The sequence below is a fragment of the Phacochoerus africanus genome, chromosome 16 (genome assembly GCF_016906955.1).
Source record: "Phacochoerus africanus isolate WHEZ1 chromosome 16, ROS_Pafr_v1, whole genome shotgun sequence".
NCBI classification, from domain to species: domain Eukaryota; kingdom Metazoa; phylum Chordata; class Mammalia; order Artiodactyla; family Suidae; genus Phacochoerus; species Phacochoerus africanus.
Genome location: NC_062559.1, coordinates 48,645,050 through 48,664,067, shown reverse-complemented (window position 1 = coordinate 48,664,067; position 19,018 = coordinate 48,645,050). Strand labels below are relative to the sequence as shown.

The 19,018-nt window shown below is 52.5% G+C and overlaps 1 protein-coding gene across 8 annotated transcripts; it reads right to left on the bottom strand.

The window, feature by feature from the left end:
- Positions 1-157: 157 nt before the first annotated feature.
- PGAM2 (phosphoglycerate mutase 2) lies at positions 158-18,984 on the bottom strand. Of its 8 annotated transcripts, XM_047763252.1 has the most exons (6): positions 18,527-18,924; positions 10,837-10,950; positions 3,626-4,097; positions 1,990-2,867; positions 1,697-1,877; positions 158-361 (listed from the first exon to the last, which is right to left on the bottom strand). In XM_047763252.1, the coding sequence occupies exons 4-6, from the start codon at positions 2,401-2,403 to the stop codon at positions 195-197; spliced, it is 762 nt and encodes a 253-aa protein (XP_047619208.1). In that variant the 5' UTR covers positions 2,404-2,867; positions 3,626-4,097; positions 10,837-10,950; positions 18,527-18,924; the 3' UTR covers positions 158-194. The 8 variants fall into 8 exon arrangements, with proteins under 8 accessions (XP_047619208.1, XP_047619211.1, XP_047619210.1 ...); XM_047763255.1 differs by lacking the exons at positions 158-361; positions 1,697-1,877; positions 10,837-10,950; positions 18,527-18,924 and adding exons at positions 5,744-5,831; positions 10,141-10,209 and having other exon boundaries at positions 2,404-2,867; positions 3,626-3,735; positions 3,835-4,097; XM_047763253.1 differs by lacking the exons at positions 158-361; positions 1,697-1,877; positions 1,990-2,867; positions 10,837-10,950; positions 18,527-18,924 and adding exons at positions 2,874-3,442; positions 5,744-5,831; positions 10,141-10,226 and having other exon boundaries at positions 3,626-3,735; positions 3,869-4,097.
- Positions 18,985-19,018: the final 34 nt, after the last annotated feature.

Below are 19,018 nucleotides of genomic sequence, written 5' to 3'. Positions count from 1 at the left end.
CCAGTGGGGGTGGGCTGGGTGCGGCGTGGGGCCCTGAGGCCATGGGTGTGAGGCTCCCAGGCTCCGGGCCTGTGGAGCAACCCCCGAGGGAGTGCTGGGGAGTGGGCCTCTGCCGGCCCCCCAGCCAGGTGTCCTGGGGCCACACTGGACTTGAGGCGATGGGGTGAGGTGCCTTTATTGCCAGAGCCCCCCCCTCACTTGGCCTTGCCCTGGGCGGCCACGGCCTCCATGGCCTTGCGCACCGTCTCCTCGTCGCCCAGGAAGCGCATGGGCTTGGTGGGCTTCAGCGCCTGGTCCAGCTCGTACACGATGGGGATCCCTGTGGGCAGGTTCAGCTCCATGATGGCCTGGTCTGACATCCCTGGACGAGAGAGACAGGGTCTGAGCCCCTCCCAGCCTGTCTGCCCCACCGCCACCTGCTCTCGCCTTCAGCAGGCTCCGTGACCTTTACCGGCCACAGAGCTGTCAGCCAGGCAGCAGCCCTCCTGCCCTGAGAGCAAGGCCACGGACATGCCTAGAGAAGGTCAAGGCTGCACTGAGACAGCAGCCTACAGAAATAGCTGTGGGGAACCAGGACCTCGCTTCGTCTGAGCTATCTTGATGGGGGCGGGGGGGGGTGGTGGTGATTGGCCCCCTTGGCCCAATGTGAGCTCTAGCCAGACTGGGGACGTTCAGGTTCGGGTTCAGAAAGGACGTTAACCGTGCGGTTTCTTTTTAATGTCGCGATAGCCTAAGCAGAGGAGCAGGGCTGCTCCCGAGGAAGGGGGTGGGAGAGGCCCAAGGGCCGCCTGTGGCCGAGGGGCCCTGGAGGCCCTGCCAGGTGGGAAGAAGAGTTTCCTGTGGAAACCCAACCCTGCCAGCCTCCCGCAGGCCTGGCCTGGAATAGCAGCTTGACCTTTGGTATTCCTGCCACCCCAGCCCCTTGGTGCAAGGAGGGCTGGAGAGCGCTTTGGGCAGTGGGAGGAGACCCTTTTCTAGTCGGGGCTGCAGGAAACCCCGAGGGAAGGGCCCAACACCTCTGTTGTCTGCTAGGCTCAGTGCCAGCTGCCAGGCGTCCAGGGACCCAGCATTCTGGGGACGGCGGGCTGGGGCCTCGTTGGGGGAGCCTGTCCTGTTGGGAGGGGTTGCTGCCTTTTGAATGGAAGTCCAACTGAGGGTCTCTAGGGTTTTCCACCCCCTGCACCCTTCTTTCCACTCGTCTTTGCCTGGAGTGGGTGTGAGCAGGGGGACAGGGCCCTGGCCTGGGTCCCATATCCAGCAGCTTCTGGGGGAGTGACTGGACCAGGGTCACTTAGCAAAGTGATGCCCTGCCTTTTCCTAGGTGGGCCTCTGGGCAAGATGCCATTGCTGGCCTTCCCTCCTCTCGCCCGGGGCTGGAGTTTAGGACACAGGGCCAGCCGGGGACCCCTCAGCCCCTGTGTAGATGGCTGGGCCTGGGTCAGGAGTGGCAGGCATTTTCACCCACGGGCTCCAGAACACTCATGTTCCGCCGCGTCCCAGTACACACAGCAATGAACATGCTTACAAAGGTGTTTTTCAAACGGCCTCTCAACCCGCCCAGTTGAAGTCAGTTTGGAGCCCCACCCCCCGTGCCGGTGCCTGCAAAGCTGCCTCAAGGCACCTGGGCCTCTGCTGAAGGGGGCTGACTGCTTCAGGGGACTGTGTCACCCGGCCTGCCTGTGAGGGTGGGCCTCACCTTCCAGATGCTTGACGATGCCCCGCAGGCTGTTCCCGTGGGCTGCGATGAGCACTCTCTTGCCTGCCTTGATCTGGGGCGCGATCTCATCATTCCAGAAGGGCAGGGCCCGGGCAATGGTGTCCTTGAGGCTCTCACACGTGGGCAGTTCCCCGGGCTTCAGGCCTGCGTACCGCCGCTCCTGGGGGCATCCACACTGCGTTCACTCCCCAGACAGCTGCCCCGGCCCCCGCCAGGGCTCCCGTCCCGAAGGCCCCCATCCCCAGGCCTCCCCCCGCCCGCCAGCAGCCCACCTTGCTGATGGAGCTGTAGTAGGGGTGCTTCTCATCCATGGGGGGCGGTGGGATGTCGAAGGAGCGCCTCCAGATCTTCACCTGCTCCTCCCCGTGCTTGGCGGCCGTCTCCGCCTTGTTGAGGCCGGTGAGCCCCCCGTAGTGCCGCTCGTTGAGGCGCCAGGTGCGCACCACGGGCAGCCACATCTGGTCCGTTCCGTCCAGGATGGTCCAGAGGGTGCGTATGGCCCGCTTCAGCACCGACGTGTAGCAGATGTCAAATTCCATCTTTGCGTCCTTGATGGCATGGGCCCCCCTCTTGGCCTCCTCGGCCCCCTTCTCGCTCAGCTCCGCGTCAAACCAGCCGCAGAAGCGGTTCTCCTGGTTCCAGGTGCTCTCTCCGTGCCGAACCATCACGAGGCGGTGGGTGGCCATGGCGGCGGTGGTGGCGGGGACGGTGGCAGGCTCCAGACAGGGACAGGTGCCTCCCGGGCACCCCCAGCTTTATAACAGTCTGTCCCCTGCCCCCACCCAGGCCAACTGCCAATTAGCATTCCAGGTCTGATGGGCGGCGGCAGGTGGCCAGTAGCAGAGCCGAGTGTCAGGCAGTCCAAGAGCTGGACTTAAAATAGCCTCACCCACCACCAGTCGCCACAGGTCCGGAGCCTGGGCTGGGTGGGGCTCCCGAGCAGGGCTGGGCATGGAGGGCAGACGTCAATCCCGAGAGGCGGGGGCCCGCAGGAACAGAGGGGCTCTCCAGGGCAGGACTCCCCCAGAGGCTGGCGTTCCAGCCCCGTCAGCCCGTCCCTGCTCCCAAGGGCCCTGACGCTGTTGGGCAAGGGGCAGAAAAACCCCAGCCACTTCCTCCTGGTCCTTTAGCACAGCCGGCGCCAAGCCTGCTTTTGGGTAAGGACAGTAGCCTGGTGTCAGAGGAAGCTGGGGATGGGAATGTGCGTGTGTGTTTGCCCATGCACGTGCGCGTGCACGGTGAGTGTGTGTAGAACCGTGGGTACGTGTATGTGTTGCATGCGTGTGCATGTGTGAGCTGCCAGGAGGATCCCCCAGAGGCTCTGCTCTGCCCGCCCGGGAATGGGGTCTGAATACCGCTGGGACCTCCCTCGGGTTCCTCTGTCCCTCTGGCTCACAGGAGGAGCCCTGTGGGAGCCTGGGGCTGACAGCCGGGCTGGAATCGGCCGAGCCATCACCTGCACTACTCCCCTCAAGGGACAGAGAAGGAGGAAATGTTGCTGAGGGCAGAGCCAGGGCGAGAGCCGTGACCCTGAGGGAGGTCTGGCCCTGTGGGAGGTGGCAGCAGTGGGGGGCAAGGGCTGAGCTGGGCAGCACCGCGGGCCTGGCTGCCTGGACCAGAGAGAGGAGCAGAGGGCTTTCTCCTCCCGTGTCCCTTTGCTGAATTCTCATCTACGCCTGCCACGCTCTTCACCCAGCCCAGCTCATTCCGTCCAGCTAGAACTACCTTTAAAAAGAAAAACAAGGAGTTCCCTGGTGGCTCAACCTGCTGTGGTGCAGGTTCGATCCCTGGCGCAGGAACTTCCACGTGCCATGGGCACGGCCAAAAAGAAAGACGAAATTCAGGATTCATGTCCCCAAGGGGCCCCAGGATCAGAAGTGCTGGTTGTTAGGTCTGTGCCCAGCTTACCAGGAGCACCCGGAGGTAGGCTGAGGTTGGGACTAGGCGACAGTGTAGACGGGTGCAGGCCCAGGAATTCTGCCTTCGGGTGTTGGGAACAAGGGCCACTGGGGCCTGGGCTGTGAAGAAACCAAGCGGGGTCAAGATACCAAGTTGCAGCTGCACCCTCCTGGGGGGCCCCATCCACAGCCCCCCACTTCCTCCCACCCCGATGCCACATTTCTGAAAATGGAAGAGTGGGTAGGAGGCCACTTCTCGCCGAGGTAAGAGAAGTCCTGATGCTCCTTCCAGCACTGCTGCCCGCCCAGTGCGGAGGCTCCCAGCTCCGGGTCCGGAGACGGAGGCTCTGCACCCCAGCCTGGAGGTGGAGGCCGCCCTCTGAGCAGTGCCACGGGCAGGTCGTGCTGCTCTGGCGCTGTCCTGATTCGAACCACAGCTCTACGTATTGTCTGCTTTTTGTCCTCTTGACCACGGCCAGGCCCTAGAGAAGACAAAAAAAAAAAAAATCAACTGACTCAAAGCAAACTCTCCCCCTCTTTACATCCCTGCTCAGAAATACAACCTGTTCCAAACCGTGAACAGACTCCCCTGTGCTTGCTGCAGATTTTTCCTGAATCGCAGGCCCTCTGCTACCCCTGCTCCTCATCTTTTGGAGCTTTCCTCATTTTCTTTTTGTCTTTTTTTGCTATTTCTTTGGGCCGCTCCCGCGGCACATGGAGGTTCCCAGGCTAGGGGTCTAATCGGAGCTGTAGCCACCGGCCTACGCCAGAGCCACAGCAACTCGGGATCCGAGCCGCGTCTGCAACCTACACCACAGCTCACGGCAACGCCGGATCGTTAACCCACTAAGCAAGGGCAGGGACCGAACCCGCAACCTCATGGTTCCCAGTTGGATTCGTTAATCACTGCGCCACGACGGGAACTCCAAAGGTTGTTCCTATTTTCTGTCGACGTAAAACAAAAGGGTAAACGAGGGGTTCCCGTCGTGGCGCAGTGGTTAACGAATCCGACTGGGAACCATGAGGTTGCGGGTTCGGTCCCTGCCCTTGCTTAGTGGGTTAACGATCCGGCGTTGCCGTGAGCTGTGGTGTAGGTTGCAGACGCGGCTCGGATCCTGCGTTGCTGTGGCTCTGGCGTAGGCCGGTGGCTGCAGCTCCGATTCGACCCCTAGCCTGGGAACCTCCACATGCCGCGGGAGCGGCCCAAGAAATAGCAACAACAACAACAAAAGACAAAAGACAAAAAAAAAAAAAAAGAAAGAAAATAGGAACAACCAGCTCTTCTAGTGCATCCTGACTACTAGGAAGGAGTTAAATAATGGGTGGGGAGAGATGGAGGTGAGAGGGCACTGATTTTGCTGGGAGGCAGGGGATGGGGGGCTAGAGACAGCCCCTTGGATATGACATTTAGAAACAGCAGAATGCAAAGTACTCAGCTAGGATGGGAGACAGCGTCCCAGGCAGAGGAGCCGCCAAAGGACCAGTCCCCACAGGACAATGAACAGGTGTGTGGTACAGCGTCATGGAGGGGCTGGACCTTGTGCCCTGAGGAATGGGAGTCGCTGGAGAGTTTGAAGCCACTTGCAGCTGGAGAGGCAGGCGTGGAAGCCAAGAGCCCTGGTAGCGGTGGTGGCTTTGGGTTGCGTGAGGACGAGTCTGTCCGGGGGATGTTAAGAAAGCAGAAGACCTCAGAGGAGCATTGGGACTGAGAAGACCCAGCCTCTGAGCCTTGGCTCCAAGCTGACTCCTATTCATTCAAAAAACATTTTCGGGAGTTCCCAACATGGCTCAGCAGTAATGAACCTGGCTAGTATCCATGAGGACGCAGGTTTGATCCCTGGCCTTGCTCCGTGGGTTAAGGATCCGGCATTGCCCTGAGCTGTGGTGTAGGCTGGCAGATGCAGCTCCAATTTGATCCTTAGCCTGGAAACGTCCATATGCCATGGGTGCAGCCCTAAAAAAAAAAAAAAAAATTCCCAGGATTAAAGGGACATGGACTCTGTTGACTGCTTCAGGATTTTAGCAGGGAGTCGGCCCCACAAGCCTTTGGGAATATCCCAACCGAGCATCTCCCACATGGTCTGAAGGTACCCCAACACCTCAGCACTCAACCCCAACCTGCACCCACTCTGGGTCTAGATCCTTGTGAGTGCTCCCAGGTGCAACGGCTAGAGCAGGACCAGTAATCACAGGGCTCCCAGAGAGTGGACCAGGGTCTGTGGGCAAAGGGCGAGCCATAAGCTGGAGCTATGGCATCACCTTCTTGGAAACAAGAGATTTCCAGCAGCCAGCTTGAGGAGCTTAATAAGACATTAAAGCTTAATACTTCTGCCACAAGGGGGAGCAAGAAGAGCGGAGAAGGATACCCAGGCAAAAATCTAGGAAAGCCCAGATAAAGCTACATCAACAAATACTACTCCATAAGAAGGCAACCAGTAAAGATGTAAGGAGATGCCTCCTTCTTCAAATGGGACAGCAGCAAAGCAAGACTGCAAGGTATGTGAAAAATCAAGGAAATATATCATCACCCAAAAACACCAAAAACTCTACCATCAAGCTCAAAACCAGAGACTATTGCAGTCTGGCCAATGGAGAATTCAAAATGGCTCTTTTCAAGATACGCAAGGTGCTGTCCGAAAACTCAGGAAGATGGCTCAGTGATATTAGGAAGCGCTTTACCAAGTAGATAGAAACCATAAAAAAAAAAATCAAGATAGTCTCTAAAAGAATTCACTGAGTGAAACAAAGGATGCACAGAGCATCTGTAGCAGAGTAGAGCAGGTGGAGAGAAGAGCATGGACTCAGATGATAGGAATTTTGAAACAACACAAGGGAAAAAAGGAGAAAGAATTAAAAAGGGAGTTCCCTGGTGGCTTAGTGGGTTAAGGCCCCAATGTCACCCTGAGGATACGGATTCAATCCCTGGCCTTGCTCAGTGGGTTAAGGACCCGGTGTTGCCATAAGCTGCAGCATAAGTCTCAGGTGCGATGTGGATCCCGTGTTGCTGTGGCTGTGGTGTAGACCGGCAGCTGCAGCTCCAATTCAACCCCTAGCCTGGGAACTTCCATAATACCTCAGGTGTGGCCCTAAAAAGGGAAAAACCAAAAATTTAAAAAAGGAAGCAATCCCATCTACCATTGCATCAAAGAGAATAAAATACCTAGGAATACACCTACCTAAAGAGGCAAAAAACCTGTACTCTCGAAACTCTAAAATGCTGATGAAGAAAACTGACAATGGAGAAGAGACAAGGCTGCCTTTCAGGAAGTGATGCTGGAGAAAATGGATGGAACACGCAACAAGGCAGGGACCGAGGAGAAAAGCTTCAGGGGAAATCAACCCGCCAGCAGCACCTTGTCTTGCACTGACTTCTAGTCGCTAGAACTTCGAGAAAATACATTTCTGTTGTTTGAGCCTCCTAGTCTACAGCAGCCCTGGGATCCTGAAACACACTTCTACTGAGAAGTGGGGCGCTGCTGCTCCAAACACCTAGCGATGTGGAAGTGGCTTTGGAGGTGGGTAATTCAAAGAGGCTGGAAGCCTTTTAAGGTACATGTCAGAAAAACTCTAACACTCTTGAAGGGTGTACTGGCAGAAATGACATTAAAGGGAGTTCTGGGATTTCCTTGGTGGCCTAGCAGTTAAGGAGCCAGCTTTTTTTTGTTTTTTTCCCCCCCGTCTTTTTAAGGCTGCACCACAGCCTATGAAAGTTCCCAGGCTAGGGGTCCAATCAGAGCTACAGCTGCCGGCCTACACCACAGCCACAGCAATGCCTAGCTGTGTCTGCGACCTACACCACAGCTCACGGCAATGCTAGATCCTTAACCCACTGAGCGAGGCCAGGGATCAAACCCAAAACCTCATGGTTACTAATCGGATTTGTTTCCCCTGCGCCACGAAGGGAACGCCGGGATCCAGCGTTGTAAACTGCAGTGGCTCAGGTCACTGCTGTGGTGCAGGTTTGATCCATAGCCCAGGAGCTTTTGCATGCTGCTGGCGCAGCCAAAAAGAAAAGAGAAAGAAAAAGGTCTCAGATAGAAAGGGGAAAATGTAATTGGAAGAGGGGGGGCGGCTCTCGTTGGAAAGTGGCGAAGACACACACGGCTGACCTGTGTTCTCGTGTCGGTGGAGGGTAGAAATCTGAGGGCCAGACTTGAAAACACAACTGAGGAGATTTCTGAACAAAGTATTGATGGTGCAGACTGATTTCTCCTTACTGCTTAGAGTAAGATGAGAGAGGAGAGAGAGGAATTGAAAAATGACTTGTTAAGCGAAAAGAATCTGTAACCTGAACATGTAAAATTCTCAGACCGTCCATGGTGCCAAAATTGAAAAATCGTGCTCTGGGAGTTCCCGTTGTGACTCAGCAGAAAGGAACCCCACTGGTGTCCATGAGGATGCAGGCTCCATCCCTGGCTTTGCTCAGTGGATTGAGATCCGGTGTGGCTGCAGGCTGCGGTATAGGTCACAGACCCGGCTCAGATCCCACATTGCTATGGCTATGGTGTAGACCAGTAGCTGTAGCTCTGGTTCAACCCCTGGCCTGGGAGCTTCCATACGCCATGGGTATGGCCCTAAAAAAAAGAGATTGAGAGAGAGAGAGAAAGAAAAAGAGAGAGAGAAGAGAGAGAGGGAAGAAAGAAAGGAAGGAAGGAGGGAAGGAAGGAGGAGGAAGGAAGAAAGAAGGAAAGAAGAAAGAAAAGAAAGAAAGAAGAAAGAAGAAAGAAAGGAAAGAAAAGAAGAAGAAAGAAAAGAAAGAAAGAAAGAAAGAAAGAAAGAAAGAAAGAAAGAAAGAAAGAAAGAAAGAAAGAAAGAAAGAAAGAAAGAAAGAAAGAAAGAAAGAAAGAAAGAGAAAGAAAGAAAAAAGCGTGCTCTGGCGAGAACTCTAGTGGTCGGACTGTGGTTGTGACTCATGGTCCAGGCAGCCGTCTCAGCAGAAGCCAGGGACAGAAATGGGGTTGCCCGGCAGGACCACTGCCATCTTGAACAAAGAGGGCAGAAACGGGATACAATGAAGACAGGCTGTTGGGAATTCTTCAGGATTGGACACAGAACTATGTGGCTGTGACCAGGCTTCAAGAAAAGGGGGAAATGCTTATATCTGGAATCTAATATACGGCACAAATGAGCCTTGCCACAGAAAAGAAACTGATGGACTTGGAGAACAGACTTGTGATTGCCAAGGGGGTGGAGTGGGATGGACTGGGAGTCTGGGGTTAATAGACACAAACTACTGGAATGGATAAGCAATGAGATCCTGCTGTATAGCACTGGGAACTATATCTAGTCACTTATGATGGAGCGTGACAGAGGATAATGTGAGAAAAAGCATGTGTATATATATGTGTGTTGCTGCACAGTAGGAAAAAAAATTTTTTTTTCTTTTTAGGGCTGCACTGGGGCATATGGAAGTTCCCAGGCTAGGGGTTTAATCGGAGCTGTAGCTGCCAGCCTACACCGCAGCCACAGCAAGGTGGGATCTGAGCCGCATCCTTGACCTACACTACAGCTCAAGGCAAAGCCAGATCCTTCGCCCACTGATCGAGGCCAGGGATCGAACCTGAGTCCTCATGGGGATGCCAGTCGGATTCTTTACCACTGAGCCACCATGGGAACTCCTGTACAGAATTGACAGAACACTGTAAATCAGCTCTAATGGAAATAATAAAAATCATTTAAAAAAGAACAGGGGGGAACGAGCTGGGTCGTGGTCTGCACACACGGGCTGGAAGAGGAATTTCCAGACTCGTATCGGGGTGAAAAGAAAGAAGAGTTTCTTGAGAACAGAAATGCTGCTGGTGCAGCAGGATGACTTGCTGACCATCAGGGAGAGGGGACGCCTGGGCACGTGGTCGTGTCTGTTTTATAGCCCAGGGAGGGGGGAGGTCTCGCCATACACCTGCTGATCTGCGGATTGGTCGGGGAAAGAGGGCTCTTAGGATACACTTGCTGGTTGGTTGGGGCTTGTAATGCCCTATAGGAGTGGGGTGAGGAGTGGGGTGAGGCGTTGGCCACATGCTTCTCCTAGTAGGGGCAGGAAGGAGGAGGCCAGGATGCTCGAGGTGGGGGAGGGGGCCTTGCAATGAGCCGGATGGGGCAAGGATAAGGGTCTGGCGATTCTTGTCTTGGCCAGAGGCTTTGAGGTCATCCTCCTTGAAAACGCCTTGAAACCCAACAATCTGTCTCCTCCTCAGTTCCAGAGGCCAGGGCCTCTTAGAGGTAGGCTGCCACCACCTAGGCCTGGGCACCCCACCCCCCACCCCCATAAACAGTGGGCCCAGAAGGCAGAGCTGCCACCCCAGGGAGTCCAGAGGACAGAACATCAAGCCAAGAGCATTCTCAAGTCTCAAAAGCTGATAGGATTTGCTTAGGACCACCCATCACTGGCTCCTTTTTTCCCACTTCCTCCCTTTGGAATGGCAATGTCTACACCATGCCTGTCCCACTGTTGTGTTTCAGAAGCAGAGAACTTGTCTGCTTTCACAGGTCACAGCTGGAGGAGCTTCGCCTCGGGATGAATCATACCTCACGGCTCCTGCACGTGATTTAGGTGATATTTGGAACCGAGAGTTCATGCTGAGATGCTAAGACTTTTTTTTTTTTTTTTTTTTGCCCGTGAGGACACAGGGTAGATCCCTGGCCTCACTCAGTGGGTTAAGGATCTGGTGTTGCCATGAGCTGTGGTGTAAGTCGCAGGTGCAGCTTGGATCCTGTGTTGCTGCGGCTGCAGTGCAGGCCAGCAGCTCCTATTCAAGGCATATGGAGGTTCCCAGCTCCCTAGCCTAGGACCCTCCATATGCCTTGGGTGCAGCCCTAAAAAAAAGGATGAACTGGGGCAAACAAAGACAGATGAAAGGGCTGCTGAGCTTCAGACCCCTCTCCCTCAGTCTCTGTCTTGGGATCTGTGTCTCTCTCAGCTCCTCGAGGTCAGACTGAGCTTCCAGTGTGTCTTCCTCCTTCCCGCTACGCCACCTACACCGTCTCTTCCAACTCCGTTTCCTGAACAAATTCTCTCATCAAACTTCCACTTTGCTCTGAAACTCTCTTCTCCCCTGCACCTGTGAGAGCCTGTCCCTTTTATATTCAGCCTTCTGTGGATCCAGAGGCTCACACCTCACCTTCTTTCACTCTCTGGACTAAAGCTGAATTCTGAGCCATAGTCCAATGTCCCAGAGTGAACAAAGATTTGCTGAGAAATGGAATATAGTCATTCGAACTCACCAGCCTGGTTTCTCTGACTCATCAGCCGGTTCACAGGCTTGTCGGGGAGGGCCAGGCTCAGCCCTGGATGCAGACTGCTCAGGAGGAAAACCCTGCGGTCCTCTAGGACTACACCTGCAAGACCAAGCCTATTGGTTAGAAAAGGCCAACTCCACGATCGGGTTCAGGCAATCGAGAGAGGCTGCACTGAGCCATTCCTAGAGCCTTTCCACAGCCTGTTGATTGGAACAAAATTCAGTCTTGTGCACAAAAATCTGGTGAAGCTGTTTGTGAAGAGTATACTCGATTTCAGGTTGTTTTTTTAAAAAATGTCTGGTTGTATTTCAGAAGTTGATTCCATCCAAGGAGTTTTTTCTTTTTCCTTCCTTCCCTCTTTTCTCTCTCTCTCTTTCTTCCTTCTTTTATGAGTTCTATCTAATTTTATTTTATTTTTAATTTTTTTAATTTTAATTATTTTCCCCCCATTATAGCTGCTTTACAGTGTTTGGTCAATTTTCTACTGTACAGCAAGGTGACCCGGTCAAACATACATATGTACATTCTTTTTTCTCACATTATTATGCTCCATCATATGTGACTAGATATGGTTCCCAGCATCTTTCTTTCCCTTCCTTCCTTCCTGTCTTTCTTTCTTGGCTGCCCAATGGCAAATGGAGCTCCCAGGCCAGGGATCAGATCTGACCTGCAGTTGTGACCTATGCCAAAGCTGAAGCAACACCAGATCCTTTAAGCCACTGTGCCCGGCTGGGGATCTAACCTGCGTCCTGGCACTGCAGAGACAGCACTGATCCTGTTGCACCACAGCAGGAACTCCCATCCAAGTAGCTTTTAATCGTATGTTTATTAAAGGGCCAAATCAGAATCTTTCTCTTCCAGTAAAAAGGACCAGGATGGAATGGGAAACCCTGTCCACTTGGATTTATTTATTTATTTAATTTATTTTTTGTCTTTTTAGGGCCACACCCATGGCATACGGATGTTCCCAGGCTAGGGGTCAAGTTGGAGCTGCAGTCGCTGGCCTACACCACAGCCACAGCAATGCCAGTTCCGAGCCGCATCTGCGACCTACACCACAGCTCCCAGCAATGTCAGATCCTTAACCCACTGAGCGAGACTAGGGATCGAACCTGCGTCCTCATGGATACTAGTCAGATTCGTTTCTGCTGAGCCATGACAGGAACTCCCATTGCAGATTTAGTTAATCTGGCCAACTAGTTCTCTCACACTCTAGACTGAGTATCCTCAAAGGAAGACTGCTAAAATTCCTCATCTTAAACTCCCGCAAATGAAGGCCCCTCAACAAAACCACCCCCCCCCCCACTTGGTTTCTGCTTTTAGTGCAAAGAGCCAGGACATTGGAAAAGAAATTGTTACAGGAGTTCCTGTTGTGGCTCAGCGGTTAAGGAACCTGTCTAGCATCCATGAGGACTCAGGTTTGGATCCATGGCCCTGCTCAGTGGATTAAGGATTTGGCATTGCTCTGAGCTGTGGTGTAGGTCGTAGACGCGGCTCAGATCTAGCATTGCTGTGGCTGTGGTGTAGGCTGGCGGCTACAGCTCTGATTGAACACCTAGCCTGGGAACCTCCATATGCCACAAGTGCAGCCCTAAAAAAGACAAAAAAGAAAGAAATTGGTACAAATTCAAGCTCTTCGGGCACCTTCAGCCCTCCAACCAGCCCCTAACCAGCCCTCCAACCAGCCCTCCAACCAGCCCTCTAACCAGCCCTTCCAATGTCCTCCTAATTCTCAACCGTGGGGCTCTGAGGACCTGCAGGGGCTCTTCCCAATCCTCCCCCTCAAGTGATGTGGAGAGACATATCTGGCGATGGGGGGCGAGTCCCTTCCAGTCCTAACCGACACCAGAGCCACACTCTCAGTGCTCCCCTCCACTGCTATAAAGCAGCCCCTGCCCCAAAGGCCTGACACAGCTCAGATAGTGGGATCGCTAATGAATCTCAAGAGGTTCCTGTCACCGAACCTACTCCCTTCTGCTCAGGCCCTTTGAGAAATGCACACCCTCTGGTGGAGGCCGGCAGCTGCAGCTCCGATTCCACCCCGAGCCTGGGAACCCCCATATGCTGCGGGTGCGGCCCTAAAAAAAAAAAAGGCAAAATAAATAAATAAATAAATATAAAAAATAAGACTCAACTGGCAAGGTTTTAGAGGCCTTCCCAATGGCTTGGTCTCAAGCATGGCTGTTGGTCCTTCTAGATCTTAGATCCACCTCTTCAGGAACTCATTAAAGTCTCACTCTTTGAGAGAGTCCTAGGACGCCTGATGCACTTGGCTCTTGCCTCTTTATTTACAGCTGATAAAAGATGAGACAGTCCAACATTGCAAAGGCCTAATTGCTTCCATTAAAAACACCACCACTATGGTTTTTTTTTTCTTTCTGTCTTTTTGTCTTTTCTTGGGCCGCTTCCTGCAGCATATGGAGGTTCCCAGGCGAGGGGTCGAATCAGAGCTATAGCCGCTGGCCTACACCACAGCCACAGCAACGTGGGATCCGAGCCATGTCTGCGACCTCCAACCCAGCTCACAGCAATGCCAGATCCTTAACCCACTGAGCAAGGCCACAGATCGAACCCGCAACCTCATGGTTCCCAGTTGGATTCTTTAACCACTGCGCCACGACGGGAACTTCAACAACACCACGCTTTGATAGAGCAACCCTGTCACAGTGCCCTCCCGGGAGATGAAGACCTAAAGCATCACACCTTGCAGCCTGGAGCTTTTGTCTGTTGGAAAAGATGCCGCCAGAAGGACTGTCTTCAGCCTCACGGGAAAGGCCCCTATCAAGCACTGCCAACCAACTGTCGTGCCACCAAACTCCAAGGAAAAGACCTGTGAATTCACATGACGCACCTAAAGAAGGCGTGTCACACCTAAACCCTGACCAGAACTGCGCATCACCTGGTGGCCTGAAAATAAAGATTTACTAGAACTGAAGTTGATGAGACATCCGATGGGACAGCTTCCCCAAGATATCTAGACTGAGCCTGTTGGCAGTTGGTCACCAAAACTTTGACAATGACTTAACACTTCGGATGAGCTCCAATGTGTATGCTCTTGATAACACGGACTTTAGGTAAAAACTGCCTGAGAGTTCTCTTTCGTACCCCTCCTTGTTTCTTGAATGTGACCTTGATAGGTTTCCGATCCCTGCACTTTCCCTCTGATGTGGGACACTAAGCCCAGGAAAGAATCTTCCTGATAGTGAAAGATAAAAAGCCACTGAAACTGCTCCTGAGGTGGCCCAACAGGATCGGCGGCATCTTGGGAGTGCTAGGACACAGGTTTCCGGGCACAGTGGGCTAAGGATCTGATGTTGGTGTAGCCATGGCATAGGTTGCAACTGCAGCTCAGATCTGATCCCTGGCCCGGGAATGCCATAGGCCACAGGACAGCCAAAAAAAAAAAAAAAAAAAGCCACTGAAACTAACAAAGCTCATAATTAGCAAGGCTTTCACAGAAAGATCTTGATCAAAAGGGGTAAATGTATAAAATTAATCAACAGAAACCTCAGTTAGATAGAGTCAGGAGACCAGAAGAGGTGCTCTCAGACCCTAAAAGGAAGAAGAAAGACTGCTTTCTTGGCAAGGACTTGGGCAGAGAAACACCATGGGCTCTTTGTTTATTTTAGCTGTCCCAGTGTCACTCAACGTGTGTGCCTGACCACAGTGTGGCCAAACAAACCCAAATATCGGAGTTTGGAGCCAAGAAAGGTTTACTCCAGGGCCATGCAAGGATGAGGGATGGCTCCTGTTAAAAAAACCTTGAAATCCCTGACGGTTTTCCAGGAGACGTTTTTGCAGGCAAAATTTGAGGTGAGGACTTCAGGGTGTGTGACTTTCTTCTGACTGGCTGCTGGTGAGGGAACAGGGGCGTCTTCCAGGAATCTTGTGCTCAGCCTTAAGTTACTGGCATCCTCTACCTGCGCAGGGGCTTTGGTTCTTGCTGAAGAGCTCAAAGATAGTGTTCTGTACGTTCCTTGAGGAGGAACCCGACCCTGCTTTAATTGCTGCACTAATGTTTCTTTTTTCTTTCTTTCTTTTCTTTTTCTTTTTTTTTTTTGTCTTTTGTCTTTTGTTGTTGTTGTTGTTGCTATTTCTTGGGCCGCTCCTGCGGCATATGGAGGTTCCCAGGCTAGGGGTTGAATCGGAGCTGTAGCCACCGGCCTACGCCAGAACCACAGCAACGCAGGATCCGAGCCGCGTCTGCGACCTACACCACAGCTCACGGCAACGCAGGATCCTTAACCCACTGAGCAAGGGCAGGGACCGAACCCGCAACCTCATGGTTCCTAGTCGGATTCGTTAACCACTGCACCACGACGGGAACTCCTCTTTTTCTTTTTTTTTTTTTTGCTTTTTAGGGCCACAGCTGTGGGATATGGAAGTTCCCAGGCTAGGGGTTGAATCGGAGCTACAGCTGCTGGCCTACGTCACAGGCACAGCAATGTAGGATCCGAGCTGAGTCTGCGACCTGTACCACTGCTCATAGCAATGCCGGATCTTTAACCCACTGATCGAGGCCAGGGATCGAACCCAAATCCTCATGGATACCAGTCAGGTTTGTAACCCACTGAGCCACAACGGGAACTCCCAGGCTGAAACCTTTTTCCTATAAAAGGAAATGGGACCATATGATCCAGCAATCCCACTCCTGGGCATATATGTGGACAACACTTTCACTGAAAAAGATACGTGCACCCCTATGCTCATTGCAGCACAATGCACAATAGCCAAGACATGGAAACAAACTAAATGTCCAAAGGTAGATGAATGAATTAGGAAGATGTGGTACATATACATAATGGAATACTACTCAGCCATAAAAATGAACAAAATAATGCATTCTCAGCAACATGGATGGACCTAGAGACTCTCATACTAAGTGAAGTAAGTCAGAAAGAGAAAGACAAATACCATATAATATCACTTCTATCTGGAATCTAATATATGGCACAAATGACCCTATCTACAGAAAAGAAACAAACTCATGGACATGGAGAACAGACTTGTGGTTGCCAAGGGGGAGGGGGAGGGAGTGGGATGGACTGGGATGGACTGAGAGCTTGGGGTTAGTAGATGCAAACCATTGCATTTGGAGTGGATACGCAATGAGATCCTGCTGCACAGCACAGGGAACTTGTGATGGAACATGATGGAGGATAATGTGAAAAAAGAATGTGTATAAATACATAACTGGGTCGCTTTGCTGTACAGCAGAAATTGACAGACCACTGTAAGTCAACTATAATACACATTTTTTTTAAAAAAGGAAAAGAAACGGGGGATCCAGAAGGGGTTTGTACCCAGGAAAGCCCTGTAGGGTCCCGCTTGGTTTCACGGATTTATTTTTCCCCTTTATAAGAATGCACTGCTTTGCCTGCTGGGCCTGGCCCATGGCTTGCTGTGGTAGTATGCCTCAAATTGCAGTTCTTGGCTGACCCTGAATAAACCCATCTTTGCTGGAGAAATAACTGGCAGTCATATTTGTTTCAGGTCAACAACCCAGGAGTAAGGGAACCAGCAGAATGACAAAGTTGCTTCAAAGGAGAATGCAGACCAACTGACTGTGTATACACACCCAGTGAAAAAGGAGAAAAGGACGCTTGGGATAAGACTGATAAATCAGACAGAAAACTGGTTAAGGTGCGGGGCCTGGCAGAGGTCATTTGCATTTTTACAGGATAAGATCATTTATATCACCACTGGGAAAAAAAACCCTGCATCTTATTAATAACAAAGATCGTGCTTAGTTTTCTACAAGTTAACTTCTGCCCTTAAAAGAGTAATAGGAGTTCCCACTGTGGCGCAGTGGGTTCGTGATCTGGGTGTTGTCTCTGTGGTGGCAAGGGTTCCATCCCTGGCCTGGTACAGTGGGTGGGGATCCAGCACTGCCACAGCTGTTTCATGGGTTGCACCTGAGGCTCGGATTTGATCCTTGGCCCGGGAACTCCCATGTACTTGGGGGGGGGGGGGGATAAAGAAAAACAACAAACAAACTAAAAACCAAAAAACAAACAAACAAAACCCAACCTCAACAAACTGCCCAAAAAAAGAGTAATAAAATGCCCTTATTTGGGGAGTTCCCGTTATGACTCAGTGGGTTATGAACCTGACTAGTATCCATGAGGATGTGGGTTCCATCCCTGGCCTTGCTCAGTGGGTTAAGGGTCTGGCGTTGCCGTGAGCTGTCGTGTAGGTCACGGATGTGACTTGGATCTGGAGTTGCTGTGGCTCTGGTGTAGGCTGGCAGCTGCAGCTCTGATTTGACCCCTAGCCTGGGAACTTCCATATGCTGCACTTGAAACCATAAAAAGAAAAAAAAAAAAAAGCCCTTATTTTAAATAGCAAGTCAGGAGTTCCTGTCGTGGTGCAGTGGTTAACAAATCCGACTAGGAACCATGAGGTTGTGGGTTCGATCCCTGGCCTCGCTCAGTGGGTTAAGGATCACAGATGTGCCTTGGATCTCAAGTTGCTGTGGCTGTGGTGTAGGCCGGTGGCTACAGCTCCCATTAGACCCCTAGCCTGGGAACCTCCACATGCTGCAGGAGCGGCCCTAGAAAAGGCAAAAAGACAAAAAAAAAAAAATTAAATAGCAACTCAAAGTTACTAGAATCCAAAGACCCTTGGTGGTCTCGTCTGAAGGTGCGTAACTATGACAACGCAGGCCAAGGGCATTTTTTTTGCTTTACTTGCAAGTTCTGGTTCCAAAGGGTGGGGTCTGGTGGTACAGGTTTTATAGCCATCAGATGAGTTCATGTGTTGAAATCTGGAAAGTGTTTGTGAGACATGAGGAACGGGGGCAGGGCACAACCCTCAAAGAAGGACACATCCATTGAGAAAAACTGGATATGATAAAAAAAACTTGCGTTAGAACTGATAAAGCCCAAAATGGCAGAAGCGTCAACTTCTGCCTCATTATATGCTCCGTGTAATTCATTAGCTTCTAAATGACGTACTCACAGGCGCTGTGGCAGTTCTGAGGCTGACCATAAAAGGCCAAAAAGTGGGCAGTGGCCCAGCTCCTGGAAATCCCCTCCCCTTCCCCAAAACAGGTGGAGCTGGAATAATCCTCTCACTGGTTAGTCTTTGAAATTACTCAGCCCGGGAGCACTAACCAGCCCGTATTTCAGGCCACTTTCACCTTTTGAGACAGATGGCATTCTGCCTACAGAATGAGTGTCTCTCTCAATAAATCTACGTCTTACCTAGCACGTTGCCTCTCACTGAATTCCTTCTGCACTGAGAAATAAAAAACCCGAGCTTCAAAGTCTGAGATGGGCTGTGGGGTTTCAGGGGGAAGACGGTGGCTTCATTTGGGACTTGCCTTGGGTGACATCTGCTTCCCTGACCCCCTCCCTTCACCTCCAGTCCAAGGGTAGGGTCATGTCCTTTATGCTCCGTCATTATCCTCTACCCCCTGGTCTCAGCACTGGGCACTTGGCACCTACTGGTGTGGGTGATTCCCTCTCTCTTTAGACACCAGGCAGCGTTTTCTTACCCCCGCTACGTACTGGCCCTCCAGCTCAGGGTCTGGTGCAACAAGTTCAATAAATTCTTGGTAAATAACTGCACAAATGAAGTGGGATCTGAGCCACGTTGTGAAAAAATACGGGGAGTGCGAGGTAGCGGGGGTGGACAGGCAGCTCAGCAGAGGTGAAGGGCATGGCGAACTCACCAGTGGAGGGGTGGGCTTCAACTGCCCTGCCAATCGTGGGGCAGTGGGGCACTGCCAGAGCCGGAGGATGCAGGCATGAAAGCACCACATCGGAGTGAGAGGGGAGGCGCCGGGGCCAGTCTGCCTCCTCATCCTTTGGCCGTCCTTGCTGTCACACGTGGGGAGGGCGCACGGCCCCAAGCTGCGCGGGGACTGGAGGGACCCTGAAGACCCTGGAGGCACCCCGCCCAAGACAGAGCAAAGGGTCCCCGTACAGCCACCTCCCTCCAGAACACGCCTCACCGCGCGCAGACTTGGCTTCCTTTAAAAACCTTACTGGCCTGTGCAGGAGTGACGGGACCGTCTCCTCCGAGGGCGGAGCCGTCTGGCGGCTACTCTCCCGCTAGCCGCCGCCGGGAGACTCTCTGCGGGCTCCGGCGCGTGCACTCCGACCGGGCCGACGCCGGCACCCCGTGGATGTAGCCGGGGGCGCGCGAGCCGGGCGCGCGCCAG

Excerpts from the sequence above, each read along its gene's own strand:
- PGAM2 (XM_047763247.1), bottom strand. The coding sequence starts at position 10,190 with ATGAACTCTCGGTTCCAAATATCACCTAAATCACGTGCAGGAGCCGTG. Across the intron at positions 5,832-10,140 it reads TCACGTGCAGGAGCCGTGAG|ACCCTGGTCCACTCTCTGGG; the intron begins GTATGATTCATC and ends CTTTGCCCACAG. Across the intron at positions 4,098-5,743 it reads CACAAGGATCTAGACCCAGA|GGCCTGGCCGTGGTCAAGAG; the intron begins GTGGGTGCAGGT and ends TGTCTTCTCTAG.